The 24,272-nt window shown below is 38.1% G+C and overlaps 1 protein-coding gene across 1 annotated transcript in view; it reads left to right on the plus strand.

Moving 5' to 3' along the window:
• Positions 1 to 24,272, plus strand: part of UNC13C (unc-13 homolog C) — a 660,175-nt gene that overhangs the window by 370,896 nt on the left and 265,007 nt on the right. The window contains exons 14-16 of the mRNA XM_004374773.1: positions 2,680 to 2,748; positions 11,115 to 11,204; positions 15,008 to 15,136. Of these exons, the coding sequence (XP_004374830.1) occupies positions 2,680 to 2,748; positions 11,115 to 11,204; positions 15,008 to 15,136 (288 nt within the window). The remainder of the gene's footprint in view (positions 1 to 2,679; positions 2,749 to 11,114; positions 11,205 to 15,007; positions 15,137 to 24,272) is intronic.

Below are 24,272 nucleotides of genomic sequence, written 5' to 3' on the forward strand. Positions count from 1 at the left end.
CTGTTGAGATGGGTCCCCACAAGTCTATACAGGGGTGTAAGGCACTCAGAGTCTGCAGACCCCTGATTTCTGTGCCACCAAAGGACCTGTGCCGACCCTGTATTCCTGGCCTAGGGGAGCCAGCAGCTTATATATTCTGTCTCCAAGGCCAGGAGAATGGGTCAGGGCACCTTTTGGGATCTACTTCCGGCCCGGTGGACTCCCGGTGCAGAGCGGGGAGGGAGAAGGTAAATGGAAGAGAGGTTTTTCCCAAATCTGGTGCAGAGCGTGGAAGGAGGAGATAAAAGGGAGAGAGGTTTTTCCCAAATTCGGTGCAGAGCGCAGAGGTAGGAGGTAAAAGGGAGAGAGGTTTTTCCCAAATGGGATTTTTTTTTTTTTTATTTTTTAATCACCACGAAAGGATGCACACATGTACTTATCCTAGCCTCTTGGGAGCTGCTCTTCACTGGTTCGGAGTGTCCAAGCAGAATCTCTGCTGCTGGGACTCAATGTGGAAACTGCTTCTCGAGAGCGTGCACAGCACAGCTGTTTGCCTGCTTCACTGCGGACTTGTGTGGTTGTGTCTCTGCAGTTTCGCCACTGCAGCTCTAGCACTTCTCACCTCTTCCAAACGGTCTTCCTCTCCCATATGACTCAGAAGGATTTCTTAACCTTGCCTTGTTCAGGACTGCCAGATGTTCACATAGAATCAAATCACTTGTTTTTCCAGGTCTTTGTTGTAAGAGGGATGTAGGAAGCATCTAACTACTCCACCATGTTGACCACGCCTCTTAACAAAGAATTATATAGCAAACACTAACATAACAAACACTGTCTGCCAAGTACTGCTTTAAGATCTTTGCAAATAATAAGTCATTGATAATACACTAGCTGAGGCTGGCTGTCCTCTTTAGTAAGCTTTCCCAGAGAAGTCTACATTCATCTCATTGGCCAGAACCATGTCACATGGCCAACCCTATCTGAAAAGAGATCTGGGAAGGTAAGCACTTCATACTGGGCACATCTGTCACCTGAGCAAAATTGAGATTCTCTGAGTAGGAAGACAGGAAGAATGCACACTGGGCATGCAATTAGCAGAGTCTGTCAAATGTGTATAACAGGGCTGTTGACTTGGGCCACTGCATGATTGACCAGGGTCACTTCAACTCAGCTGTCTAGATGATTTGTACCAATCACTGAAGTCAGATGAAGCATCCAGAGACATGAAAGAAGTCACACTGGCTTTCACAATCATCTGAACAATTGGTTTTACTGTGGCCTAAACTGATGATTGTAGTGGCCTTTTTATTTTTCTGTTTTGATTGAAAGCCACAGATCCACAGGGATGGGGTTTCAGGGATTCAGAAAGGGCAGCATACGTCCCCTTTTACCCTGGGACAGTATATGGAGCATGGAAGAGGACAATATGAGACATTCAGCTCCTCTGTATTTTTCAGTAGCTTTGTTGGGATAGAGAGTCTTACCTGTCCAACAAGATGACAAGCTTCTGGAGGGCAAACTCATTTCTTACACTGCTTCATTGTTCCCACAGGGATTAACAGAGTAGATATTTAAACTTTGTCACTGATGTGTAAACCTAATGAAGGCAGTTTACTCAGAAAATTAGAGTTTCAACTTAAGAACAATTCACCAACTCCTCTTAATATTCAGCTCACTTCATTCATCAAGATCAGTGACTCCAAGGGATAAGAGTTATATATCCCATAAATCTACCACCTAAGTGCAGCTACTAGGAAAACTTACCATTTTTTGCCAGAATCTTCAAGGTACAATTTGATGTTTACAGAATATCAATGTAGGAAGGGAACTTTACTGTCATTTAATCCTGCCCCTTCTATTTTTTTTTTTTTTTTTTACTTAAAAAAATTTTTTTTTAATGAGAAAACTGAGATTCAAAATGATAAAGTGTCTACCTATAGGATCTGTGTGTGTGACTTTAACGTTTTACTTTGTATTTAATCCATGCAATTTCAACTGCATGCATATAAGCAAAATGCCTCATTCTCATCTCATATCCTTCAGTAAAGAGGTCAGTCTAACACTAATGCAGCATCAGAGGGAAGCAGCAGTTATTTTTTTGGCTTGATATTGTATACTATTTTTAGCACTAAATTATAAAAATCCTTTGAAAGCTATTGATCCTTTCAGATTACAAAGCCTATATTTGCTTCCAAAAGGAAAATACTTTTTGAAATTGTTTTTGACAAAAACAATAGCTGTTCCCACTTCCATAGGTGGGAGAAGTTTAAAAAATAGTAATTTATTTCTGGGTGGTTGGTGCGTGGGGGTAGAAAAAGGGGTAGGTGGTATTTTCTCCTGCTGACACATTAAATTGCTCTGAATCATTATGTAGAGAAGTCCAATGGCAATTCGTTTGTCTGGGTTCCTTCTACAGAAAACAACTATATGGATACTTTATCGGAACAATTATACATTTCACGTTCATCACAGAGAGACGCTGTGATTTACTGGAAAGAGCATGGATTTGGTACAAAGACCTGAGTTTGAATCACTGCCCTGTCATATACTAGTGCTGTGATCTTGAACAAGTCATTTGACGTCTTTGAACCTTAGATTCCTTTCTGTAAAATGGGGGCAATGCGGCCTAAAATTATTGTGAGGATTATGTACATTTCAAATGATGATTTATTTCTACTTTTCTACTTTGTGTTTGTACAGAGAGAAAAATTCATAAAGCTACTGGACCAGCTACACAACTCTTTAAGGATTGACCTGTCAAAGTATAGGGTATGTACGAAATGATTTCTCCAAAGGTGAAGTATTGTGTTTGGTCCAAATGGTTTCTTGTGGTATTGTAAAAATTATCCCCTATATAATGGAAAAGTATAATACTGATCTCTGATCCTGTCACATGAGGGGGTCTAAGTAAGCTAGGTAGCCAATCCATTGTTGTTCAGGTACTTTGCCCCACATATGCCTGCAACAATATGCTGTGTGAGTGTGTTGTGTGTGCGTGTGTGTGTGTGTTGTGTATAGCTTTAATTTTAAGGTTTTTTTTTTAACCATCATAACCATGGCTCTCAATTAGTTCCTAAGGTACACATGACCCAGTCCTCATTTTGAAAGCCCATCCCTGTGACTGAAATACTCTGCTGATATTTCCCCAGTTTATGGGATTCCTACTCAGATTCACTACTTAATCCATTCCTCCAAGATTGGTACAATGTGCTTTACTGAAGCTGTCGAGTATTATTTTGAACAATTTCATACTTTGCCCCATATACATTTATACTTCACACATTGTGCCCTTTATAATAACTCTATGTAATCTGATAAACTCATCAGGGATGATAGGAGCAGAAAAGTGGTAGGGCAGAATTTTGCAGTATACAAACCGTGTTCAGAATGTTTCTCTAACCTTGTGAAGTTGTTAGAATGGAGAGAAGGTACTGCAATCTAGTGGTGTGTTGGAGGTAGCTTATACCAGGTCACAAAAGCAGATTGTTAAATTTTCAGGAATTTTGCCATCCGGTTGTTAAACACAGCCATTATTAAAAATTAAATTATTTTAATATGTTATCTAATTTTAAATTTATATAAAGTTAATACATACTCAAAACTCATCACAGCCTATGTATTTTACTCCATCTTACTATTCTTTCTGCTCTTGAGGCTGTTTATCTGCCTGGTGGAAATGACTCACAAGAGTGGTTGCTGGCGTCTCTTCCCTATTGCACGCTCATGACGTCATGTTGGTAGCTTTAGATCCGTCATGGTAAAAAAATGCTACCAAAAGGGTGTGATTTAGTGCTGAAGCTGGTTGTAGTGGAAATACCGCGCATCTGTTTAGGTTTAAAAATAAACAGTTTTATTATGCCGAAGAAAGCGTTCTGTAAAACAGGGAGAGACAGTGCTGGGAAAACCCAACAATGTGTTCGACAGGGAGTGGGTGACTACGATAATACAAAGACTTATGAAGAAAAAAACCAAAAGCAGCAGATTATAGCTAAAACAATTTTGATTGGTTAATATATACAAAGCTGCAGGTGGCGACCCCTTGGTTGACTGGCAGATGTTGACATCTTTTGTAAGGATGGCTCTAGGTAACAGTATACTGGCTGACTACTAAAACCACATGTTTTCTGGCATGTAGACATCTGTGGCACAGTGGTTAAGTGCTAACAGCTGCCAACCAAAAGGTCAGCCGTTTGAATCCACCAGTTGCTCTTCGGAAACCCTATGGGCAGTTCTACTGTGTCCTATATGGTCGCTATGAGTCAGAATCGACTGGACAGCAGCGGGTTTGATTCTTTGGTTAGACATCTGTAGTCTACGTTAAATTGAGTTAGTTAAGCATTAAGATGGAGGATTCTGTTGAAATGTAAAACGAAAAGTTCTAGGGTGATTATAAGTGGAAATGCTTAAGGAGAGAAAAAGGTTTTTGATGCAGAAAAGCAATAACTTTGTATCATTAGTTTATTCTAATTATAAGTTTCAAGGGGGGTTAGGCTGAACAAGGTTATAAAAAAAATACAAGGCTTCATAAGGACCTAGGCACAGGCTAGAAAAACATTTTTTGAGGGAGGGCAAACGGGACATTTTCTGAGAACCAGCATAGTAGTTAGAGTCAAATGTTTTAACACCTGCATAGGTCTTGGTTTATTTTTTTTAACATCGACCATTTCTAACTACAAATGCTTCCTCTAGCAGCAAAACCACATCTATCTAGGTAGGTCGGGGTAGAGTGGAAGGCTTTGCGAAATGTCCAGCTGCATTATATGACAAAGCAGAAAACTAAGATAGAGTCACTTAGGACAAGAAAGGATTGGGCTCAGACCCTAGCTAGAAGTCCCAGTCACACCAAAGTTTTTAACTTTGAAATGCTCATCGTCAAGCTTAAAGAAGTCTTATCTTAATGAATATAATTTGTGTGAAGGCCAGAAATAGTTTAACAGGAGACTACTTAGAAAATTTAATGACAATAAATTTATTGGCAAGAGAATTAGTGGATTGAGATACAATTCCATTTGTCAAACTATGGTTGAATTATAGCCATAGAGATACAAGAATTTGGTAAAAAAAAAAAAAATCATTCTATGAGAATCAACTGGCTATATGACATTTACAGTTAAGAGTATTAATATTGAATATTTTAATTTCATTTGTAAATTTTGAGCTTTATATCCTTTATATCAGTAAAATTCATAGTCAACATAGGTACACATTTTGTTTTGCAGAGCTGGTTGTTAAACATTTTATAGCACACTACTAAATTAGATCCACTTTATAGACAAGTAACATGAATTTCAAAGAAGTAAGCCGCTTTCTTACAAAAGTAATAAAGAGAGGACCAGGATTTGAGTGCAATTCATCTTATTCTACGGCTAGGGCTTTTTTCCAATTAACTTGAACTGCTGAAGGGTATACAGCCTTAACTTCTCCCTGTCCGATACAATTAATGCATTACAAAAGCAATGAAAGTATTGTTTAAAAATACAAACAATATGGAAGATTACAGATGAAAAATAAATTATCCAGTCTCTCTCACCCAAAATAACCATAGTATTAGGTATACTTTTAGTAACATTTTCTCTGCAATATAAAACCCTTTGCCATCAAGTCAGTTCCAACTCATAGTGACCTTATAAGACAGTGTAGAACTTCCCCCATAGGGTTTCCAAGACTGTAATTTTTACAGCCATGATACATCTATCACTTTGTCATACTGTGGTGGCTTGTGTGTTGCTGTGATGCTGGAAGCTATGCCACTGGTATTTTTTCAAATTCCAGCAAGGTCACCCATGGTGGGCAGATTTCAGTGGAGCTTCCAGACAGAGACAGACTAGGAAGAAGGAACTGGTCATCTACTTCTGAAAAATTGATCAGTGAAAACCTTATGAAAAGCAGTGGAACATTGTCTGACATAATGACAGAAGATGAGCCCCTCAGGTTGGAAACTGCTCAAAATATGACTAGGGAAGAGTTGGCCTCCTCAGAGTAGAGTCAACCTTAATGACATGGATGTAGTCAAGCTTTCGGGACCTTCATTTGCTGATGTGGCATGACTCAAAATGAGAAGAAACAGCTGCAAACATCCATTAATAATCAGAATGTGGAAAGTACAAAGTATGAAATATAGCAAAATTGGAAGTTGTCAAAAATGAAATGGAATGCATAAACATCGATATCCTAGGCATTAGTGAGCTGAAATGGGCTAGTATTGGCCATTTTGAATCACATTATCATATGGTCTTCTGTGCCAGAAATGACAAATTGAAGTCGAATGGCATAGAATTCATCATCAAAAAGAACATTTCAAGATCTATACTGAAGTACAATGCGTCAGTGATAGGATAATATCCATATGCCTGCAAGGAAGACCAGTTAATATTACCGTTATTTAAATTTATTCACCAACCAGTAAGGCCAAAGATGAGGAAACTGAAGATGTTTACCAACTTCTGCAGTCTGAAAATGATCAAACATGCAATTAAGACGGATTGATAATTACTGATGATTAGAATGTAAAAGTTGGAAACAAAGAAGAAGGATCAGTAGTTTGAAAACATGACCTTGATGACAGAAATGATGCCAGAGATTACATGATAGAATTTTGCAAGACCGACTTCTTCATTGCAAATACCTTTTTTCAACAACATAAATGGTGACTATACATGTGGACCTCGCTGGATGGAGAACGCAGGAATCAAATCAATTACATCTGTGGGAAGAGACAATGGGGAAGTTTAATATCATCAGTCAGAACAAGGCCAGGGGCCGACTGTGGAACAGACCATCAATTGCTTGTAGGCAAGTTCAAGTTGAAGCTGAAGAAAATTAACACAAGTCCGTGAGACCCAAAATACAATCATGAGTGTATGTATCCCACCTGTATTTTTAAACCATTTCAATAATAGATTTGATGCATTGAACACTAGTGACCAAAATCCAGATGAGATATGGGATGACATCACGGACATCATACATGAAGAAAGTAAAGGATCATTAAAAAGACAGGAAAGAATGAAAAGACCAAAATGGATGCCAGAAGAGACTCTGAAACTTGCTTTTGAATGATAAAAGCAAAGACAAGATAAAAGCAAATGGAAGACATGATGAAGTAACAGAACTGAACAGAAGATTTCAAAGGGCAGCTCAAGAAGATAAAGTATTATAATAAAATGTGCAAAGATCTGGAGTTAGAAAACCGAAAGGGAAGAACATGCTTGGCATTTTTCAGGCTGAAGGAACTGAGGAAATAATTCAAGCCTCAAGTTGCAATTTTGAAGGATTCTATGGGCAAAATATTGAATGATGTAGGAAGCATCAAACAAAGATGGAAGGGATACACAGAATCGCTGTACCAAAAAGAACTGGTTGATGTTCAACCATTTCAGGAGGTAGCATATGATCAAGAACTGATGGTAGTGAAGGAAAAAGTCCAAGCCGCACTGAAGACATTGGCGATAAACAAGGTTTCAGCACTTGTCTGAGTACCAATTGAGATGTTTCAGCAGACAAATGCAGCTCAGGAAGTATTCAGTTGTCTATGCCAAGAAATTTGGAAGACAACTACCTGGCCAATCAACTGGAAGGGATCCATATTTGTGCCCATTCCAAAGAAAGGTGATCCAATAGAATGAAAATTATCGAACACTATCAGTCATATACACAAGTAAAATTTTGCTGAAGATCATTCAAAAGAGGTTGCAGCAGTACTTTGACAGGGAACTGCCAGAAATTCAAGCCAGATTCAGAAGAGGACATAGAATGAGGGATATCATCGCTGATTATCAGATGGATCTTGGCTGAAAGCAGAGAATACAAGAAAGATGTTTACCTGTGTTTTAAGGACTATGCAAAGGCATTCGACTGTGTGAATCATAACAAATTATAGATAACATTGCGAAGAATAGGAATTCTAGAACACTGAACTGTACTCATGTGGAACCTGTACATAGACCAAGAGGCAGTCATTGGAACAAAACAAGGGGATACTGTGTGGTTTAAAATCAGGAAAGGTGTGTGTCAGGGTTGTATCCTTTCACCATACTTAGTCAATCTGTATACTGAACAAATAATCCAAGAAGCTGGACTACATGAAGAAGAACGCGGCATTATGATTGGAGGAAGACTCATTAATAACCTGTAATATGTAGGTGATACAACCTTGCATGGTGAAAGTGAAGAGGAGTTGAAGAACTTACTGATGATGATCAAAGACTACACAGCCTTCGGTATGGATTACACCTCAACATAAAGAAAAATCCTCACAACTGGACCAGTAAGCAACATTATAATAAACATAAAATATTAAAGCTGTCAAGGATTTTATTTTACTTGGATCCACAATCAATGCCCACGGAATCAACAGTCAAGGTATTGCATTGGGCAAATCTGCTGCAAAAGACCTCTTTAAAGTGTTAAAAAGTAAAGATGTCACTTTGAGGACTAAGGTGCACCTGACCCAAGCCATGGTATTTTCAATCACCTCATGTGCATTGGAAAGCTGGACGATGAATAAGGAATACCAAAGAAGAATTGATGCATTTGAGTTATGGTGTGAATATACCATACTGAATATACCAGGGACTTCCCGAAGAATGCACAAATCAATCTTGGAAGAAGTACAGCCAGAGTGCTCCTTGGAAGCCAGGATGGCGAGACTTCATCTCACGTACTTTGGACGTGTTATCAGGAGGGACCAGTCCCTAGAGAAGGATATCATGCTTGGTAAGTTAGAGGGTCAGCAAAAAAGAGCAAGACTCTAAATGAGATGGATTGACACAGTGGCTGCAACAGTGGGCTCAAGCATAACAATGATTATGAGAATGGCACAGGATTGGGCATTGTTTCATTGTGTTATATGTAGGGGTCGCTGTAAGTTGGAACCAACTCGATGGCACCTAACAATGACAACAATCTTTACGGAAGCAAATGCAACATCTCTCTCCCACAGAGCAGCTGGTGGGTTCAAACTCCCTACCCTTTTGTTAGTAGCTAAGGACTTAACCACTGTGCCACCATGGCTCCTTCTCTCTGTATACATCTAAACACACACACACACACACAAACGTGCACAAATATATTCATATATAGTATGTATGTGAATGCATGCATACGATTTTAGTTACAAAATATCTTAGTTACCAAAAACAATTTAGTTACAAAACATCTATAGTCTCTTCTACATCTTTCATTCTTTAACAATTTATCCCAAATATCTTTCCATTTCTGCATTCATTTTTAGTGTGTTTATTTAATGTCTCTTATTAATAGATAGGAGTCCCCAGGTGGTGTGAACAATCAATACACTAGACTGCTAATCAAAAGGTTGGAGATTTGAATTCACCCAGAGATGCCTAGGAAGAAAGGCCTGGCAATCTACTTCTGAAAAATCTGCCATTGAAAACCCTATGGAGCACAGTTCTATTCTGATACCCATGGAGTTGCCATGCATTGGGATCAACTCTACAGAAGTTCTTTTTTTTCTTTCTTTTTAATGGCTATCCTAATTTCATATTTACAGGCTGTCATGGATTGAATTGTGTCCCCCAAAAATACCTAACAACTTGGCTACATCACGATTCCCAGTATTGTATGATTGTCTACCATTTTGTCATCTGATGTGATTTTCCCATGTGTTGTAAATCCTACCACTATGATGTAATGAGATGGATTCATGGCAGTTACATTGATGAGATCTACAAGATTAGATAGTGTTTTAAGCCAATCTCTTTTGAGATATAAAAGAGAGAAGTGAGCAGAGAGACATGGGGACCTCATACCACCAAGAAGTTGGCACCTGGAGCAGAGTGTGTCCTTTGGACATGAGGCTCCTGTGCTGAGATGCTCCCAGACCGAGGGAAGTCTGATGCATCACAAGGACCTTCCTCCAGAGCTGACAGTGAGAGAAGGCCTTCTCCTGGAGCTGGCACCCAGAATTCAGACTTCTAGCCTACTGGACTGTGAGAATAGATTTCTCTTTGTTAAAGCCATCCGCTTGTGGTATTTCTATTGTAGCAGCACTAGATGACTAAGACAGAGGCCTTCTGAAAATTGTAATACCCAATTTTTTCAAGTTAAAGTTTAATGTTGGAACTGGGACCAACATTATGAGAAGAGAATAACCATGCCAGGCATTGAAAAAGACGTTTTGGGGCAATCAGGGATTTGAGGCCACCTTATTCTCCATCATTCAGGTACCTCCACTCTGCTCGAGTTCATGGATGCCTGGAAGTTAGCTGTGGTTTTCTTCATGGCTGTTCATAAAGCCAGTCAGTGTGTCAATATGAGATATTTCTCAACCATAAGGTCGTTTCATAGGTCAAACATTTTTATAATTACACTTTTCATTTGCTTCAGAATTTCTGAACATCTGTATTTTGTAATGGCATTTTACAACTAACCTCATTACAAAAATATTTGGTTGAAATCCACAGTACTTCAAGGAGAGACTAATGCAACCTTAAGTTTTTAACTTTGATACGTTTCTTTGTGACTAAAAGTAAATGTAACACATTTAGAAATCCCCAAAGTATTTTTGAAAAAAAGAATACCTGTCTTCAGAAATATGAAAATATTTTTTCAAACATATGCTGCCTTCCTACTTTTTGTGGCAAAAGTATTTTAGAAACAAGGATCAATAACCTAATAGCCTTGCATCAATGATATTGCTTTGTATGTTTTTATTGCGTTGTAAGGATAAATAGAAGGTATGGTTTTCTAAGACTAAGAAGATAATATTTCCAAATTATATATTATCTGTAATATTTTATGATAAAAATATTGTAACAATAGCTTAGAGATATTTTGAGTCCCTGGGTAGCACAAACCGTTACACATTCAACCAGTAGCTGAGAGGTCGGCAGTTTGAACCAACTCAGAGACGTCTGTGACGGGCCTGGGGATCTGCTTTGCAAAGAGCACAGCCAGGAAAACCCTATGGAGCAATTCTACTCTGCACACACAGGGTCACCATGAGTTGGCCTCAACCTGACGTCAGCTAACAACCACCACAAAGGGCTATTTTATAAGTTTTACATGTTTACTTTCCTTTTTTCTTTTTTTTTACAGAAAACTAGTTTATTAGTTTATTTTAGTTATTTGGTGATAACTTTACCCTGTACCTTTTCTGTTTCCTAATTAACCAGGAAAATTTTCCCGCCAGCAATGCTGAAAGACTGCAAGACCTGAAATCAACTGTTGACCTATTAACGAGCATCACCTTTTTTAGGATGAAGGTATCTCATCTTATTTCTGTTACTGTCTTGATGACACATAGAACACACTTATCCCCTGGTAAATTCTTGTTTTATCCTCCTTTTGATCACCACTGTTCAGCCCCAGCGATTCAGTCATGCTGCCTTTGCCTGAGCTAAATGAATCTTCCAATATGTGGTGGTTTGAAGAAGGGATTTTCCTAGCTACTAAGGGTATTCTGATACATTTGGCTCAAATGTAGTTTTAAATTAAATCTGTCTAAACAAAGCGCTCTAGTAAATCTAAGTGGACATGGCTCTTTCAAAAAAAAAAAAAAAAAAGTCCTGAAAAATGTTAAATGGAAATGGAGTTCACTTCTTATTTTAGCTTAACCCAGGCATGTTGCTGACTTTTTCATCTCAAGAGAGTAGCTTGACTCTTAAGGTTGCCCGATTTTGCTGAGTATTCTAACCATGTTGTTCTTTCTGCTGTGTAACCTTCCCAGTTGTAGTCACTTCCATTGCTAGCCCTCACAGTGTCTACCTGGGAATATATCTGATCACTTCATCTGTTAAGTAATTGGCTATTATCTACCAAACTATGCAGGCATTTCTTTTTAGATAAATCTCCTCTGCTTCAATAGCAAGTTCTCCGCAATCATTATCTTGGCTAGTAGGACAGGTAACTGTTCAGGTAAAACCTTTCCTAAAATTACTTGCCAGGCTATGGGCTGAAAGTTTCTCTTTGAGAGTATTATGCTGCTTCTTCGTAAAATTCCTGGACAGAGAAGAAAAAATTAAGAATGTTTTTTTCTTTACAGTTGTCCAATAGTTTCTTTCACTAGAGGCACTGAAAATGGTATTTTATGACGCGAGAGGCAGCAAACAAACCCCCTCTGTATGTCAAATAACATTTAAATTCCTTAAAGTTCAGTTAAAATTCATTTGGTTTAATATCAGGGTTAAATTAGGTGACTAGGATAAATAGAAAGAATGGAAAAGGGGTTTATTTTCAACGTCAACTCTGATGTACTGGCAGTAGCTGCAAGGCGCAGTGTGTAGACAGTGACGATGAGGACTGTCAAGGCTCAGTGGGACAGGGTACTTGCCTTACAAATGAAGTCGGCCGTACACATTGAGGGGTGAGGAAATGGCAGTGACGGGTGGGAATGCCAACACATGTGTGATACATTTGCCATTCATCAGTAGCAACTTTGCAGTGTTTAGAAAACACAGTCTCCTCAGACTTTCAATTCCACTCCTTCATCCTCATTCCTAGCTGATGATCTTGCTTCCTATTTCACTGAAAAAATGGCAGCAGAGAAGAGAGTATCCCACCTCCTACCACACACTCCTGCCATTCACCTCATCGAGCTGCTGACCTGTATCTGTGTCCATGGGCTGTTCTGTCTTTTGTATTACTGTTGACGAACCGTCTATTGTCTTGGAAACGGCATCTCTTCCACCTGGGCGGTTGATTCCACCTCCTCTTGCAGACAAAAACATCAGCCCAGCAACCCTCCCCTCTTTACTGAATCATCAGTTTCCCCCTGTATCTTTCCTATAACCAAACTATTATTTTTCCAGTCTTAAAAATACTTCCTGACTCCACTTTATTGTGGTCTTAATTTTATTTTCCTAATAACTAATGATATTTAGCATCTTTTCTTGTGCTGATTTGCCATCTGAATAATATCTTCTGTGAAAACTCTGTTGAAATCTTTGCCAAGTTTTTTATTGGTTGTTTGTTTGTTTTTATTGTTGAGTTTTGAGGGTTCTTTATATGTTCCAGATGTATGATTTGCTAATACTGTCTTTGTGTCTGTGACTTGTCTTTTCATTCTCTTTACAGTGTAAGTTTTCTTTTTAATTTCTATGACGTCTAATTTATTATTGTTTTCATTTATGGATAGTGGTTTTGGTGTCGTATCTAAGAAATTTTCGATTAAACCAAGATCACACAGAAAGAGTTTTTCCTATGTTTTCTTCTGAAAGTTTTGTTTTACTTTTTATACTTAGGCTTGTGTTCCATTTTCGGGTATTTTTTATAAAACGTCTATGGATGTTCAATTGTTCCAGCACCATTTATTGAAAAATTTATTCTTTCTCCATTGAATTGCCATCATGTCATTTTAGAATAAAAATCAATTGACCCTATTTGTGTGGATCTATTTCTGGACTCCATACTTTCACCAATATTACACTCTTTTGGTTACTTTAGCTTTATTGTAAATCTTAAAATCAAGTTGTGTTATTCCTACAACTTGTTTCTTTTTCAGAATTGTTTAGGGGATTTTTTTTTTTTTTTTTCCCTCGGATTCTGATTGGGATTTCATTAAATCTGTAGGTCAATCTGGGAAGAAGACATTTTAACAATGTTGAGTCCTATCATCTATCCTTATCTTCTGAACCCACTCCATCCATTTACCCCATCACTTCAAAAATGATCTTGTCAAAGTCACCAATGGCCATTGCTTTGCCGAATCTAGTGGTCAGTTATCAGTCCTCATCTTACTCAACCTTCAGCAGCATTTGACACGTTTCATCAGTCCTTCCTCCCAGAAACCTTCTCTAGATTTCCAGAACACCCATCTTGCTTGTTTTTTCTCCTACCTGATTGGCTGCTTATTGTCAGTATCCATTGCTTTATTCTTTCTTATTTACCTGATGTCCTAGGGTTAGTTACCCAGAATTTATGTTGACCTCTTCTCTTCTCTATCCATACTCACCCAGTTTCATTTCTTTAAATTCTCCTACAAACTGATAATTTTCAAATTTGTATCCCTAGCTAAGACATGTCTACTGAACTCCAGACTTATGTATTGGTTATCCAAATGCCTGCTTGAAATCTGTGCTTGTACGTCTAATAGCCATCTCAGTCTTTACCGTCCAAAACTGAGCTCCTGTTCTCTCTACCACAGTCTTGTCCATCTAAGCTGAGGCCACCTTCATTGTACCAGTTGCTCAGGTTAAAACCTCAAGGTCATCCTGACTCCTCTTTTACTCTCACGTCAATCATCCCATTGATTGGTAAATTCTAGTGGTGGTTTCTTCCAAACTTCACCAGAAGCTGATTTCATCCAACCATCGTAGACCTATCCCCTTAGTGCAAGTACCTTCTCTCCTGACTGGGTTATTGCTCTGCTTTGTCTACTGCCCCTCTTAAAGCAGCAAGAGGGAATATTTTTAAAAGATGAGTAAATTAGATCATTTTGCTTCTCTACTTAAAACTCTCCATTTCCTTCCCACCATGCTCAAAGATAAAGTTCTTAACAACTGAAAAAAAAAATGGTATTTTTATATTAAAGGCAATTTCATTACCATTGCGGACAGGCCAAACGTGCACTAAAAATGGCTTGGTCCTATTTCCTCTTACCAAAAACCAAACCAAACCTGTGCTGTCAAATCGATTCTGACTCATAGTGACTCTACAGGACAGAGTCGAACTGCCCCGTAGGGTTTCCAAGGAGTGGCTATTAGATTCAAACTGCCGACTTTTTGGTTAGCAGCTGAGCTCTTAACCACTGTGCCACCAGGGCTGCGCCTGGCATATAGTGGGTGGTCAATATTTGTTGAAAGACTGAATGGAACAAATGAATGAATTATTCTGTGACTGATCACTGTGTTCCATTTGAATATTTACCACCATGATTATTTTCAAAAAGTTGTCATATAAGAAAGTTAAAATGGATATTTACACATTTAAAACATTTTTCTAAGGCCGTATTTCCTGAACACACACACACACACAAATCAGCTAAAAGCATTTTTTTGAATATTGTTTGGGTTATTTATACTGGGTTGAAATGTTCTATTTTGAGTTTAAGATCATAATTTTTCTGCAGGTACTGGAGCTACAGAGCCCCCCCAAGGCCAGCATGGTGGTGAAGGACTGTGTCAGGGCTTGCCTGGATTCTACATACAAGTACATTTTTGACAATTGCCATGAACTCTATTCCCAGCTGACAGACCCGGTAAGAAAAGATACGTGTCTTTTATGATCTCTACTTCTCTGTTTCTAATCAGTGCTTCAGTGAGCTTAGAATGACAGTAAAAGAGAAGAAACATTCATTTAATTTCATATTAACCACAGATTTTAGAATTTTCATATCTTTTTTCACATTTGCATGTCGCTTACATACACATGAACTAATTCACTCTTTCTAATAACTTTATGTAATAAAGGTAGATGCTATTGTTGTTCAAGTTTTTCAGTTTTGAGGAATTAGTTTTAGAAGAATTAAGGGATTTGCTCAAGGTCACACAGCGGGTAAGTAGCAGACTTGGAAATAGAACTTAGAATTCCAGCTCCTGATTATATGTTCTTTCCTAACAAATGCTGCTTCTCTTGTTATTTTACCTCATAAAAGTGATAGTTGGGGAAATTTTTATAGAGGAGGGTAAAATTGTCATGTGTTATTTTATTATTTATGAAATGTTTCAAAAATACAAAAGAAGTACAGAAAGTAAGCATCCATGCTCATCACTGAGATAAGCAAATGTCAACCTTTAGCTATATTTGCTTCTGCTCTTTGTTTAAGATATTAAATGTTACACGTGAACTAGCATATATCCCCTTGTACTTCCGAGTTCCATTTCCCTCCCTTCCTGCTTCCCCAGAGATGAACTCTATTCTGATATTGGTAAATTGAATGTCTTTTACATGTTCAACTGACAACTTGAGTTTTCTCTTCAGTGAATTGTCTTTAATCCTTTGCTCATTTTTATGTTGACCTGCTTTTTTCTAGTAATTTGTATAAAATTCTAAAATGTATTCTAGATACTAATCCTTTGTTGGTTATGTGGATTTCATATATTGTTTCCCTCTTTTTGGAAAACCTGGTGGCATAGTGGTTAAGAGCTATAGCTGCTAACCAAAAGGTCGGCAGTTCGAGTCCACCAGGCGCTCCTTGGAAACCATATAAGGCAGTTCTGTTCTGTCCTATCGGGTCATTATGAGTCGGAATCGACTTGACAGCAACGGGTTTGGTTTTGGGGGTTTTCCCTCTGTTTAATGGTGTATCTTTTTGTTGTATTGAAGTTTTCTAATGCACACTATGATTTATATATTGCTATTTTATAAAATAGAATGTTTTTGCTTGGCTTTTTGATGTGTGTATATTCCATAGCCTCTTCCTTGAAGAATTCAATTGCTCCACTAGATATTGGCACCTGTGAAATTACCTGCGGAACTTCTTGGTTACTTGGGTGAGGCAGATCCTAGAAGGAAAACATTGGATGAGGAGAGTAGGAAATCTGACTCTTTCAAGCTGGGTTTCATACGGTAGTTCATTTTCTTAGAGTCTCTTATTTCTTAGCCTAATAGGAGAGAAAAATCCAAAGCTGGAGTTTTTCATTGTAAAAGCAAAGCAGTGTATAACCAAATAATTTTTCTTATCACCCCTGTGAGATGTGCTGCAGTTTAGAAACTTAGTGTCTGGGATTTCTAAGGATTACGTTAGCCCTCGCTTGTCCTCTCACAATGCATGGCTTTTTAGTGGCTTCTCTTTGTCTATTCTCTACTCTCTGTTCTCCTCCCACGAGGATCTTTCACGTTTTCAATATTATTGTCTTCATTTTATCTAAAAGATAAAATCTAAACTCTTTATTGTGCCATATAAGTTACCCATTTATAACCTCCGCAATCAATCTTACCAGACCTTAACAGCCTCAATTTCCTACTCCTTACAACCCCAATCCCAAACAGGTTCCTGCCCATGGGCCCTACATACAATAACTTCCATGAATAAGCCATTCTCTTTCTCACTTCCCTGTGTTTATATATCCTGATCTATATACCTAGAATGCTGTTCCCTGACTTTCTGCCCACTGGTCTCCTACTCCTCATCAAAAGCCGGCTCAAATATGACCTCCTGGTCTACTAACTCACATCCAGGCGATGAATCAAACCACCGAAGTAAAGTGAAGTACGTTACTTAGTGTCTTTCTAATACAAAATAAGTAAATGGTTTTATTTCTGTAAAAGAGTCTTGTGGGCGGTTTCCACAAAGCACAAATGTCCCGAATGAAAAACAATTTAATTGTGTCACTTCTAAATAAATTTAATATAGCTAAATATTCGCTGACTTGGCTTTCAAAAAAAAAGAGTATTTACATACATTGCTAACAGACTAGTTTTCTTTTTTATATCAAATAAAAAAGTTTTCTGTTTTATATAAAATTTAGGGATTTTCTATAAAAACATTGTCATTGTGAGGAAAGTTTGGAGCTGAATTGTAAATCTAAGAAAAAAAAGTTTTTCATAATCATTGTTCTCATTTAAAATTCTAAAGAAGAACCCATCGAATCTGAATAATTTAGGAGACTAATACTCCCTAGAGCCCTTCTCGAGCTATCTGGGAAGAGTTTAAAAGATTAAGGCTCATCTTCTCTTGGTTGACTGCAGCTTCATCCTCCTGGGCAATTGGGTTAAGGTTTTTTTTTTCTCACACCGCACATCTGACATGTCATTAAACCTTGATGAATTTACCTTTGAAATAGAATACTTTATCTTCAAAATATATCCAGAAGCTGCCCACTTTTCACCACCTTCATTTTTTCACTCTGACCCAAGCCACTATCATTGCTCAAATGGATTACTGCATAACATCCTAATAGAGTTCAGTGCTCCCACCTTCCAATTTGGTCTATTCTCAACAGAGAAGCCAGAGTGATCTTTTTTAAATGTAAGTTGCATCATGTCACGCCTTTGTACAGAATGCAGAATTCACAGTCCTTTCAGTGGCCTCTAAGACATCACATGATCTGGCCCATGCTCTGCCTTCCATCCCTTATCCTCAACCCTTTTCTCCTTTGCACATGTGACCCACACTTTAAGAGAGAGGGGAGCCAGTGAAGACTGACTTACCTGCAAGAAAGTGACATAAACAATGCTGTATTTCAAGCACTTATAACAGTGCCTGGAACATAGTAAATCCATTTCTGTTCAGTTGATTCCAACTCATAGCAATCCTACAGGACAGAGTAGAACTGCCTCACAGATACTCAAAACACATTTGTTGAATGAATTGGATAAATGGATCAACAATGATTTTTCTCACATAGTACAATAAGAATTCAAAGATATATTTGGCCTACTTTAAACAAAACTGGAAGAAGTGACCCCTTATACAGAAGACTCAAGACTCACCTAATGTCTGTTGAATTTACACTGGGCCACATGGCTAGGTTGTGGCCTATGAAACATGGAAGAAATTGACCCTAAAAACATTGTACAATATCCTCCAGCTCTCTCTTCCTCTGCTGCAGTAACCTTGAAGGACACATATTCCAGGTAGCATAGTTGCCAAATGGTTAGATGTTTAAGAAATGTCATCATTGCAGTAATTCATTGTGATTTGGAGGTTTGTTGCCACAGCAAAACTTGCTCTATTTAACTAATAGAGCTTCAACTCCATCTTCCAATCTGCCAGTTGAGCTATCTATTTAAGATATATGCATATTTATGTGACTTTCCTATTTATAACTCTCAATGACTCCCCTTTCACTCATGGGATGAAGTCTAGATTTTTGCCATTATCCAAAGGCCCTCTGAGGCCTGAGCGCTGATTATCTTTCCTTATTTCAACCTCATGTCCAGTCACTCTTTACCTTGCATTTTATGATTCTGCATACTGAACTCCATGATGCTTTTGCCTACATTATCTCTATGTACTTGGAGTACGTTTCACCTCCCAACACCTCTTCTTGTGGTGAACTCCAGCTGAGCTGACTTTTTTTCTAGAAAGCGTTTCTGACCTCTCCTAACTGGATTAGGTGTTTCGATTTTCTGTTCCCCAAGTATGCTGACAAGACACCATCAATTCACTTACCATTTTGAATTTATTATGTGCAGAAGATAATATCTATTTGGTTTACCCCATTAGGCTGTAAGTTTCCTGCCAATGCCCAACATCGTGCCTGGCACAGAGTAGAGTTGGTAAAGTAATGAATGAATGAAAACAAATATATTTTATAAAAACAGAACTATCCTCTTATTTATAGTTTCCTTTAACTATTTTCACTTCGTAGTCTGCGGTCAAGAGCATGATCCCTGCTGTCACAATGACTGAGGTGTAGATCCTGGGTCTTCTGTGTATTGGTTGGGCAGCACTGGATGAGTCACTTAAACTCTTCCTGCCTCAGTTTCTTCATCAGGACATGTTTTTAATTTTCACAGTATTTCTGTTTTTTCTGAGTTCTCTTTAGATGATGTTACTCCTGAAACCAAAAATTAGTAATTTCAGGATTGTTAGATGCAGTGCAATTGTGATTACTTAAATGTGGAAGTACATATTCTCTCTCCCGTGGAAATTTGATGAACATATAAATGCTTGGAATAAAAAAGGAAAATAGACTTGAGAGAAAAGTAAACATTGCTGTAGTTAAAAGAACATGATAGAAGTGTGGTCTCCAGGAGCCAGCGACACACCCATGAAGTGCATTTACTTTGGTAAAATCACCAGGCTCCATGTTTGTTCTTCATTTGAGCATAACTAAGAACTCAAATTTGGCAATATAGGCAGAGATGATTGGCCTCTCGCATAGAGACGCATCAGAAACCAATCTATAAACTAGAATAGATACTTATTCAGTAAATACATATCAAACAGTATTGCATGCCAGGAAATGGCGTAGGTGCTGGGGACCCCTCAGGGAACAAATGTTTTTTTTCTTTTTTTTTTAATTAAAAAAAAAAACATTTCAAAGAGACTTGAAAATGTTTCAGGTCATTCTCTCTTGGAAGACCTCTTTATGAAGAGAAAATCTGTCATCTGAAGATAGCTTTAGGAACATAGAACAACAGCAAGGGAAATTAGTTGGATGATCTTAACAGTGACTGTCACTAAGCTAGATTACGTCCATTTTACTAAAACCTACATAAAGAGACTATTTGTGGGATGGAAAGGAGAATAAATAAAACTTAAAAAAAATACATTTCTAAAGAAGTGATCCTGAGCTAATGTCACACAACTCAGTTGCATGGAAACCAATCAGTGAAAAGAACTTGCTCTGAAGATCAATGAAAATTTAATCAAATGACTTCTACCCCCCTCCTCCACCCACATGTCAGAAGCTGATTTATGCAGAGATAGTCTATAAGAAGACATCAAAAACCAACAGAAACACTTTGCCTACAGGTGCTGATATATTGAACTTGCAATATTTTGATAAATTTTATACTTTTGTCAATACTGCTGTATAACATAATACTTGAAGTAATAAAAAAATACAGATTAGACAGGGAAAATAACTTATAATTTGAAGACGATACTACCATATACTTAGAAACACTAATAATCTACAAAAAAGCTATTGGTTTACAAAAGAATTGATCTTATTCAACAAATATAAGAACAATAGCCATTTCTCTGTGCTAGAAATGGTGGCACCACATGTTAGTAGGAAAAGGAACAGACTGTTTAGTATTAATGTTAGGAAAATTGACCCACCGTTGTTAGGTGCTGTCGAGTTGGTTCTGACTCGTAGTGATCCTATGTACAATAGAATGAAACACTGCCCAGTCCTGTCCCATCCTCACAATTGTTGTTATGCTTGAGCCCATTGTTTCAGCCACTGTCAATCCATTTCATCTAGGGCCCTCTTTTTCCCTGACCCTATGCTTTACCAAGCATGATGTCCTTCTCCAGGGACTGGTCCCTCCTAATAACATGTCCAAAATATGTGAGACAGAGTCTCATCACTCTTGCTTCTAAGGAGCATTCTGGCTGTACTTCTTCCAAGAAACATTTGTTCATTCTTCTGGAAGTCCATGGTATATTCAGTAGTCTTCTCCAACACCATAATTCAAATTCAAGGTGTCATTTCTTCTTCGGTCTTCCTTATTCATTGCCCAGCTTTTGCATGCATATGAGACAACTGAAAAGACCATGGCTTGGATTAGGTGCAGCTTAGTCCTCAAAGTGGCATCTTTGCTTTTCAACACGTTAAAGAGGTCTTTTGCAGCAAATCTGCCCAATGCAATGCATCCTTTGATTTCTTGACTGCTGCTCCCATGGGCATTGACTGTGGATCCAAGTAGAATGAAACCCTTGACAATTTCAGAATTTTCCCCATTAATCATAGTGTTGCTTATTGGCCCAGTTGTGATTATTTTTGTTTTCTTTATGTGGAGGTGCAATCTATACAGAAGGCTGTAGTCTTTGATCTTCGTTGGTAAGTGCTTCAAGTATCCTTTGCTTTTAGCAATCAAGGTTGTGTCATCTGCATATTGCAGACTGTTAATGAGTCTTTCTCCAATCCTGATGCCATGTTCTTCTTCATGTAGTTCAGCTTCTCAGATTATTTGCTCAGCATACAGATTGAATAGGTATAGTGAAAGGATACAACACTGACACACACCTTTCTTGATTTTAAATCACGCAGTATCCCCTTGTTTTATTCCAACGACTGCCTCCTGGTCTACGTACAGGTTGCACATGAGCACAATTAAGTGTCCTGGAATTCCTATTCTTTGCAATGTTATCCATTATTTGTTATGATTCACACAGCTGAATGCCTTTGCGTAGTCAATAAAACGCAAATAAACAAATATCTTTCTGGTATTCTCTGCTTTCGGCCAAGATCCATCTGACATCAGCAATGATAGCCCTTGTTCCACATCCTCTTCTGAATCTGGCTTGAATTTCTGGCAGTTCCCTGTCGATGTACTGCTGCAGCTGCTTTTGAATGATCTTCAGCAAAATTTTACTTGCCTGTGATATTAATGGTAGTGTTCGATAATGTCCACATTCTATTGGATCACCTTTCTTGGGACTAGGCATGAAAATATGGATTTCTTCCAGTCGGTTGGCCAGGTAGCTATCTTCCAAATTTCTTAGCATAGATGAGTGAGTACCTCCAGCACTGCATCCCTTTGTTGAAACATCTCAGTTGGTATTCTGTCAGTTCCTGGAGCCTTGTTTTTTTGCCAATGCTTTCAGAGCAGCTTGGACTTCTTCCTTCAATACCATCAGTTCTTGATCATATACCACCTCCTGAAATGGTTGAACGTTGACCAAATCTTTTTGGTACAGTTACTCTGTGTGTTCCTTCCATCTTCGTTTGATTCTTTCTGTGTCGTTCAATATTTTCCTTGTAGAATCCTTCACTATTGCAACTCGAGGCTTGAATTTTTTTTTCGGTTCTTTCGGCTTGAGAAATAACAAACGTGTTCTTCCCTTTTGGTTTTCTAACTCCAGATCTTTGCACATTTCATTGTCATACTTTACTTTGTCTTCCTGAGCTGCCCTTTGAACTCTTCTGTTCATCTCTTTTACTTCATCATTTCTTCCATTTGCTTTAGCTGCTCTACATTCAAGAGCAAATTTCAGACTCTCTTCTGACATCCATTTTGGTCTTTTCTTTGTTTCTTGTCTTTTTAATGACCTCTTACTTTCTTCATGTCTAATGTCCTTGATGTCATTCCACAACTTGTCTTCAGTCATTAGTGTTCAGTGCATCAAATCTATTTTTGAGATAGTCTCTAAATTCAGGTGGCATATACTGAAGGTCATATTTTCACTCTTGCAGACTTGCTCTAATTTTCTTCAGCTTCAATTTGAACTTGCATATGAGCAATTGATGGTCCATTCAGCAGTCGGCCTCTGGCCTTGTTCTGACTGATAATGAGCTTTTCCATCATCTATTTCCACAGATGTAGGCGATTTGATTCGTCTATTCCATCTGGCGAGGTCCACGTGTATAGTCACTGTTTATGTTGTTGCAAAAAGGTATTTAGAATGAAGAAGTCATTGGTCTTGCAAAATTCTATCATACTATCTCCAGCATCATTTCTATGACCAAGGCCGTATTTTCCAACTACTGATCCTTCTTCTTTGTTTCCAACTTTCGCACTCCAATCACTAGCATTTATCAATGCATCTTAACTGCATGTTTGATTGATTTCAGACTGCAGAAGTCGGTAAACATCTTCAATCTCTTCCATCTTTGGCCTTAGTGGTTGGTGTGTAAATCTGAATAATTGTCGTATTAACTGGTCTTCCTTGTAGGTATGTGGATATTTTCCAATTACTGATAGTGTTGTAGATTTTGAAGTGTTCTTTTTGACAATGAACGCAGCGCCATTCCTCTGCAGTTTGTTATTCCCAGCGTAGTAGACCACATGATTGTCTGATTCAAAAAGGCCAAAACCGGTCCATTTCAGCTCACTAATGCCTAGGATACTGATGTTTATGCATTCCATTTCAGTTTTGACGATTTCCAATTTTCCTAGATTCATACTTTATACAATCCATGCTCTGATTATTAATGGGTGTTTGTAGCTGTTTCTTGTCATTTTTAGTTGTGCCATCTCAGCAAGTGAAGGTCTCGAAAGCTTTACTCCATCCACATCATTAGGTCAACTCTGCTTTGAGGAGGCAGCTCTTCCCAAGTTGTATTTTGAGTGTCTTCCATCCCTAGAGGCTCATCTTGCAGCACTATAATCAGACAATGTTCCACTGCTATTCATAAGGTTTTCACTGGCCAGTTTTCTCAGAAGTAGACCTCCAGGTTCTTCTTCCTAGTCTGTCTTAGTCTGGAAGCTCTGCTGAAACCTGTCCACCATGGGTGACCGGGCTGGTATTTGAAATACTGGTGACATAGTATGCAGCATCACGGCAACACAGTACGACAAACTGACAGATGAATGGTGATTACCCACCATAAGAAGAGGAAAAAAAGACTGGATTTTTCCTAACACTGTATGCAGTGTGAACTCAGGAGGATTAAAGAGTCAAATGTGAAGGATAATGATAATGATGGTATAAGAGAATACCTTTGTGATGCAAGGTAGGAAAGACTTCTTAAAACTAAAGCACAAATTTTTAACAGAAAACTTAATTACTTTGATTATATTAAAATTGAGGATTTTTGATGTATGTACACTGTGGCAAAGAAACTGCCTTAAGTTGTCTGGAACGTATGTGTTTCGTTGACTGTTGTACCTGGAGTCATCTTATCTACAAACTATTTATTCTGTCATAGCACTGTGGTTTTTGTACTTACCTGGGAAATCAGTGGTTCTTGAATCTATTAGTTTTAAAACAAATTGTTGATTCAGGTGGAATGTTTTAGTAAACCAAATTACTCCAAATGTTTGAGATGTTC

The sequence above is a fragment of the Trichechus manatus genome, unplaced genomic scaffold, assembly GCF_000243295.1.
Source record: "Trichechus manatus latirostris isolate Lorelei unplaced genomic scaffold, TriManLat1.0 scaffold00030, whole genome shotgun sequence".
Classification (NCBI taxonomy): domain Eukaryota; kingdom Metazoa; phylum Chordata; class Mammalia; order Sirenia; family Trichechidae; genus Trichechus; species Trichechus manatus.